Source organism: Austrofundulus limnaeus, unplaced genomic scaffold, assembly GCF_001266775.1.
Source record: "Austrofundulus limnaeus strain Quisiro unplaced genomic scaffold, Austrofundulus_limnaeus-1.0 Scaffold132, whole genome shotgun sequence".
Classification (NCBI taxonomy): domain Eukaryota; kingdom Metazoa; phylum Chordata; class Actinopteri; order Cyprinodontiformes; family Rivulidae; genus Austrofundulus; species Austrofundulus limnaeus.
Window position 1 is genome coordinate 67,690 of NW_013952534.1, and position 7,503 is coordinate 75,192.

The 7,503-nt window shown below is 39.2% G+C and overlaps 1 protein-coding gene across 1 annotated transcript in view; it reads right to left on the reverse strand.

The window, feature by feature from the left end:
* Positions 1-757: 757 nt before the first annotated feature.
* krr1 (KRR1 small subunit processome component homolog) overlaps positions 758-7,503 on the reverse strand; it is a 9,057-nt gene continuing 2,311 nt past the window's right edge. Inside the window, exons 3-10 of the mRNA XM_014015599.1 lie at positions 7,043-7,177; positions 6,827-6,952; positions 4,878-4,961; positions 4,306-4,362; positions 3,287-3,457; positions 3,124-3,201; positions 1,873-1,969; positions 758-1,789 (exon numbers count right to left, since the gene is read on the reverse strand). Of these exons, the coding sequence (XP_013871053.1) occupies positions 1,632-1,789; positions 1,873-1,969; positions 3,124-3,201; positions 3,287-3,457; positions 4,306-4,362; positions 4,878-4,961; positions 6,827-6,952; positions 7,043-7,177 (906 nt within the window). The 3' untranslated portion in view covers positions 758-1,631. The remainder of the gene's footprint in view (positions 1,790-1,872; positions 1,970-3,123; positions 3,202-3,286; positions 3,458-4,305; positions 4,363-4,877; positions 4,962-6,826; positions 6,953-7,042; positions 7,178-7,503) is intronic.

Consider the following 7,503-nt stretch of genomic DNA (forward strand, 5'->3'; position numbering starts at 1 on the left):
GTATATATATATATATATACGTACATACAGTATGGGCCTCATGTATCAAAGCGTGTGTGTGCACATGTTTTGAAACACCTTTCCTTCAATATCTAACAAATGTGGAACTGAGCACATAAAACTGCTATCCTTTTTTATTGAAATATGCAAATAGATGAAAATACTGCATGTCCTGCATGTGTGACTATCTTGTTTGCACAATGAAATATATCGTGTAGATGCAAGGAAAGACTGAATTTCAGGTAGTCACACAAATTTAGGGGCTGACATTTTATGCACAAGGAAGAGTGACAGTGTAAAGCTGTGGTTGTAACAAAAACAGTTATTAAAGGTGGAAGTAAAGCAAAAGACAGCTGCCCATCGCCTCTGATTAAAAAATGTTATAGATCAAAGGCGGAGCCAAAGTGGTGACACCACCCTGACAAGTGACTGCATGCTGCATTGAAAGATGAAGTTAGAGTAAATGAAAAATACAAAGTAAATATTTGTCAAGCAGCTGTCTTTGCTGTGGGGAGCACCGATCAGTATTATAAAGACAACAATCACTTTTCTTAACAATAGAATTAATATAAAGTAACGATTGTCCACAGTGGTCCTGGGTTATGAGCCATTTAGTAAAAATATGGCGCCATCTAGTGCCTAATGTTTAAATGACATCGCAAGTGCTTGGTTGTGTTGAACCAACTCAAAATGACATTCCAGTTGATAGCTTTTTTTCAGATTCTAAAATGATTCAAGTGAACAAAAACACACAGTACTCCATCATGTCATTATTTATTCAACAAAAAGTCAAAATGGAAAAATGTTTTGTAGAAAAACGTCTATTGTTGCTGCTTTTATAGTATTTAAAAGATAAAGTTGCAGCCAAGCGCAACTGATCATCAGTGAGCGTCTCTATTAAGAGTTTATAAAAAGGTCGAAGGTCATTTCGAAACCTCGTGAAGTTCATTATTCAACAGTGAGGAAGACTGTTCATAAATGAAAATCACCCCAAGGTCAGACCATACAATGCTCAGAGAAACAGGAACAAACTGAAGTTACATCTCAGACCCTACAGGCCTCAGTTAGCAGGTTAAAGGTTAAAGGTCATGACAAGACAATTAGAAAACTCAACAGGTTGAACACATTGCAGGAGAAACCCTGTCTAATAAACAACATGGCAACACAATTTAGGTTTGTAAAGTTGCATCTGAATGATCTTCACAACTGTTTGATTCAGGACAAACAGCTGAACTGTGAGGCATGGTGGTGGAGGGCTGATGATCTGAGTCCACCATGAATTCTTTCATTAAAAGATTGTTGAGCAAAAACCACGTTAGACACTCATGTTCCTGCTTGATTATGCTTATATTTACAGGAGAATCTATGAAAACTGATATTATGTGTTTAAATGAGCCTCAACATGAACACGTCTTCCTTAAAAAAAATAAATAAAAAATTTGGAGCATAAGTACTGTCCGGTCCAAACCTTAAAGACAGCAGATGAAAACAACAGGAGAGGTTTTCATATGCTAAAAAAAATAAAAGCACTACTGAGACTTTGGGAAGGAACTGTTCATTTTGATCCCCACGTCCTGACCTCATGTGTGCTACAGTCTCTGTTCATGTTATAAATGTCCTGGTTGACGTCGTTAGCTTTTGCCTTTTGTTTTTTTCTTCTTCTTCTTTTTGTCTGTGGAGCTGCTGGAGGCTGGAGATGGGTTCACCGGTGGAGCTCCGAGTTTTTTTGTTTTGGCTTTTTTCACTTTGTCCTTGATGGCTTGGATGTCCAGCTTTCCTTCTGTGTGGGCTGTGAGACAGGTAGGAGCGGGACAGAAGTTAGCTGTGTTACAGTCGCACTCTGATCTGCTCTATGATCTGTGTTTGTTTTACCTTTACTGCTGTTCTTCATCAGAGGCTTCTCTTTAGGAGGAATGAACGCTTTGTTTCGCTCCTCTTGCTTCTTGGTGAGTGCTTCTGCTTGTTTGACCTGAAAAAACAGCAACAATAATTGTTCCATTTGCCTGCTGATGGTGGTCAGAGGGTCCGGTGACGCCGGTGCATGGCAGCTACGGCTCTGAGTACGCCAACGGGCAGCTGTGGCTATAATGGAACTTACCACCATCAGCGTCTGAATGGGTGAATGACTGTAATGGGGCTTGATAAAGCGCTATATAAGTTCAGTCCATTTACTATTTTTAATATTTAAAAATAAAACTAAGCACTCAGACAAAGTGACAACACAGGCAGTTTGTGTGTCGACCTCTGTTGTCTTGTTAAAAGACTTGTGAGTGCCGTCTCATGAGTGTACTGATGGTCAACAAGGGTTCACTACTCAAAGCGTTTTTACATTCCTCTTTGGCTCCACCTTGTGGCCAAAGCTTTTGATGAGCAGCAAGAAACAAGAAGTGTTTCAGTCTGATATCAAGATGTCATTGTGCTGCTTTGAGCAGGTATTTCTTCTGGGTGAAAGAATAAACTTATGGTTGTTTGATAAATAAATGATTTTGATGAATAAACTAAGTGTTCTATGGCATGACGCCTCTGGGGCTTCTTGATGTTTGTAATCGCAGAATATAAGAAAATAAATAAAAAATCACAACACTGTTTGGCATGAGAGCTGACTGTTTTCAAACACTTTATGTTTACTGTAGGGTTATGTTGTATCTTACGAATGTATAATGTTTTTTTTAAAGTATTTATAAACTAAACACGAGTTTGTCTGGCTCCATGTCTTACACTAGGTCTTTCACTGGTTTCTTATATTTTGTGCAAATTTGCTGCCAAAACACCAGGAATCTGGCCAATGATTCACTTCCTCATAAAACCTTTGAATCAGGAACCAGAGCAGTGACATCTTCGGCAAATTCAAAGCATCGGACATCACTGATCACGTGACTTTTACAAAACAAATCAAAGTCCGACACACAGCTTCTGAAACGTTTTTTTTTTTATACACGGAGCTTCAGAGTCAAACGGCCCATCACTACACAAGGGGTAAGTCAGTGACTGAATGAAGAATCACTCTTAATATTTTAGTTGCTATTTTCAGAAACTAAAAATTAGAAAGTCTTTTTAAAAGTAATAATATAGCTGACAGAAGAAGCACAGACAGACATGAAGAAATAAGCATTAAATGTTCACCTTCATTTCTTCCATCCTCTTCCTCTTCTTCACACTTTCCCGCAGGAAGAACTCTCCAGTGGCCAATTCTTTGTCAACCTGGAACAGAAGGCCGCACAGTTAGAGATCACATTTGGTTAAAAAACCTGCTTATTTAAGGCAACGAAGTCCTTCATCTCCTGACCTTGCTGTCTGGTTGTTGAGGAGGGAATGGTGTGTACTCCTTCTTTGTGCTCTTCTTCTTGGGCTCTTTGCGCTTGGACAAGTTCTTGTGGCGGAACTGGGGCAGGAAGCGTTCCCAACTCTGCGTCCGTAGTTCAGGGTCTTTGGTGAGTTCTCGTTTGATCATCAGTGTCTAACGGATGTGGCCGTGGGCGAGATGGAGAACAGGGCAGAGGAGAGAAGCTGAAACTTCAGTGATGTTTGATTATTTTGAACACCTCGTTCTTATGACTCAAGTTTAGTGCCAGGCTAAACTCAGGGCTTTTACACATTTTCTATTATAAAATGACACTTTTTTTAGAATCACAAGTTGAAATATAATGCCTTTTCATGCCCTCAGCTCCAGGTTGAGCCAACCTTGGCAAACAAACCCAGAGAGATTCTTTATCAGTCAGGAGATCAAGAACAAGGATGGAGAAATTCTTCATTGAGCATGAAAGTATCTGGTAGTCTGTTTAGTTTTAATGTTTCTGATCCAGCAGTAGCCTGGTTTAAACCAGACCCTGTCCTTCACTTTGCTTCGTACAAGAGTCTGGACTTGCTGCATAGAGAATCGATTTCTTGCAGGAGGCGTGGCCTCTGTTGAAGCATGCGTGTGTTGTCGTGTGACGGAGGCTAAGCTAAGAAGCTAACCAGAAATAGCGTGTGCTGTAAACAACCCTACTGAGAGGAGAAAAGTACCGAGCCAAACGAGACGACTGTTAATGAGAGCTGCTGCTTTGTCAGAYAAATTTATTTTAATTTGGAAGCCTTATCAACACAGACTGGCTTCATTCACTTCCTCCACTGCCGTATGCTAAAATAACTAGCAGACACTGCGCAGAACATTGACATTCTCTTCTCTGATTGGCCCGGCTAAAAATCTGCCAGCGAAATCCTTGTCAATGGGAGAAGTCCCAGACGGAGCAGTGAAGGGAAACTAGAATTGAGCGGAGCTGCGTAGGAAGGCAAGGGCCAGGCTAATCCAGCAGTAAAACATACCTTAATGTTGTAAATAGGATGAATATTCTTCATGGTGTCCATCACCACTTTACGAACCTGAACAACACAGCCAGATGATGTGAGTATACAGCATTTCTACTAATTTAGTAATAAATATAAAAATACAGTGCAATATTACAACTAATAAAACAGCAAATCTCAAATCAAAACTTTCTATTTTCCACATTTATTAGTTTTATTCCCAAAGCTTTTTTCGCAGACATGGCTTTCACCTTTTAGCCATCATGTTAACTAAAAAACACCACATCACAGAAATAAATAATAATAAAAAATAAACTAAAAACAGCTAAAGAAATTTTCAAGTGTACCAATGCAGCTTCTACCCAAAAGGCTAACATCCATTTTGCAGACCTAAGCGTCTTGCAGTGTGTGACTGGTCAGAACTTTGTGGGCGTGTTTGTTTATGCAGAGCAAAGCATGCCTCTGCATTTTGCTGAAAATAGTCTGCTTCATTATAATCTACCTTTTTAGCCACCAATAAACATACTGCCAATCAGCTTTCAATTCTTTTGTCAACAAATGGACTGAATGGGCTGGGTGACATTTTTTACCTCTTTCAGACCGTTGAAGGGCCCCAGCGCCGACACCGTGTTGCCCTGCACCATCACATAGCAGTTGGTCAACAACTCTAGTGCCTGAAGAGAAAAACAAAACATTTAACTGATGATGTTCATTTTTAAATTACATTTATGTAACTGAAAACACTGACACCAGGTTACATTCACAGGGCTGCAACAACGAATCGATAAAAATCTATTATTAAAAGCTTTGGCAACGAATTTCATTATCGATTAGTTGTGTCGCACGATTTATGCATCCCTCGCCGTGCCGCGGAGCCATTTACGTCACCCGCAGAGCATTGTCAATGCTGGCTGACCTAAATAAAGTTTAGGAAGAAAATTAAACTCTACCTGTAAAGATCCACCCTTTCTGAGACCCGAGTGAAAAGTAGAGACTTCGAACTTTAAACCAGTTTTTAAATTGTGTTGTTAGGACAAGTAGATCTGAAGTTATGATCAAATGTATATGCCACATTAATTTTTTTAAAAAAGAAGGTCTGATTTGATGCGAGCCGCATCACGAGAAGGAAACTCATGCGGGGGGCACCTAAATCCACCTTGTTTCCTCCTCCCAGGCCAGAAATAAGAAACACTCCAGTCTTTTTTTCTGACTGAGGCTCAAAGTTATTTGATAAGAAGCAAAAAGGTTCAGGACAAAGGAAAAAAAAATTCAATTTATGTCTACTTATATTTATGTAATTAAGTTTTTTAATGATCTGGCCGATTAATCGAAAAACTAATCGACAGATTAATCTATTATTAAAATAAACGTTAGTTGCAAGCCTAATTTTATAATTCATAGAGTAAACAAAACCTACAAATCACAAAAAAAATGTTCTAAAAGTAACCTGACCTGAGTAAATGTTGTTTTATGATGCTGTTATTATCTGCAATCCACAAAAAAATATTTTTACATTTATTATATCAGGCCAAATGCAGTAATATAAAACATGAACTACAAATATTTTGTTTAAAGTCCTTTTATTTTTTATGATTAAGCTAGCAGCCAGTGCGGTGACCCAGTTTTTTTTTTTAACCTGTGAAATTGGAAAAACTGATATACACTCGTGGGATACTTTATAAATTGATAAAATATGAGTATTTGTGGTGCTAAGTGTGCAAATCTATGTGCTTAAATCTAATCTAACTATCTCTTCTAGTTACTTGTATTTCATCTTAATATTTGAATTATATTAAGATTAAAGTAATCACCTAAAATGGCTTGGTGGGCCAATTTAGGCCTGCGGGCCCGACTTAGGGCACCTCTGCTCTAGACTTTAATGCTATAATTATGGTAAAGCAGAGTGGTAAGTGTAGATATAACTAACTGAAAACACATCAGTTTTAATATCATTTTCTTAAATACTGGCCAATATTACAGTATATCAACTTGTTTTACTTATTGTTTGGGTAAAATCTATATTTGGACTAATGACCTAATACGTAACATGCACAAAGCCTTGGCAGTGTTTAGACTGATAAACAGCATCTAGCGCAGGGGTGTCAAACTCCTGTCCTCGAGGGCCGCTATCCTGCATGTTTTAGAGGTTTTCTTGCTCCAACACACCAGATTTTGATCGCTGGGTGATTAACAGGCTTCTGCCCAATTTGAAGAGTTAATTCAATCACTGAATCAGGTGTGTTGGAGCTGGAAAACCTCTAAAACATGCAGGATAGCGGCCCTCGAGGACTGGAGTTTGACACCCCTGCTCTAAAACATGCAGGATAGCGGCCCTCGAGGACTGGAGTTTGACACCCCTGAGATGGCCATGAATCTCACCTGCCCTTTTAGGTGTTCATTAACTATTGATCTATTTATTTATTTATTTTTTTACAAGGATACGTTATTTTATATGTAAAGTTATTTTTTGTAGAGATCTGTGATTGACTGTAGATAATTTCTGCTGTAACAACAGGTTCAGTCTTCAAACTGAACCTACTTTTAAGGTGGAGCCCTTCGGACCGATAAGCCGCTGCCTCCTCTTCACAAACCGCTCTCTGTTTCTCACAAGAGTCCCGATTTTGATGATGTCACAGGCCATGTCATCCTGTAATATGCGGACAGCCTGGAAACAACACGAGTGTAGCAACAGTTAACAAGCAGCAACAACAACCAGTCGCTCAGCATCACAACGTGTTTTTAACAGCAGTGTTACCTGCTCGAATGGAACGCTCCTCGCCAGGAGCTTAATGAGATCTCTTGCTCTGACGATGGCGTAGGGGTCAAAGGTTTTCTTTGTGGTGCAGACCGTTACGCTACCTTCGATCAGGTCCAGAGAAGCTTTGATGTGCTGGAAGGAGCACAAATAGCACTTGAAAAAATAAAATAAAAACTGATGCAACACGGGTCAGCAGTTACAGATGGTAGAACAGCCACCCAGAGGACTGAAAACACTGATGTTTCATTCAAAATGTCAACAGCAACTGACTCCGGTGACTGTGTCATCCTTGTGCTTTTAGACCAAAACAGCCCCAAGTATTGGGGGCAGATCTGGGTTGAGTCTTAAAATAATTCACTTGTTGTAAATCCAGTGATGATGAACAGTTTTGTTACAATTCGTCTTGTGGTTTGAAATATTTTGGGAACAGAACAAACATATAGAACTAATAATAATAA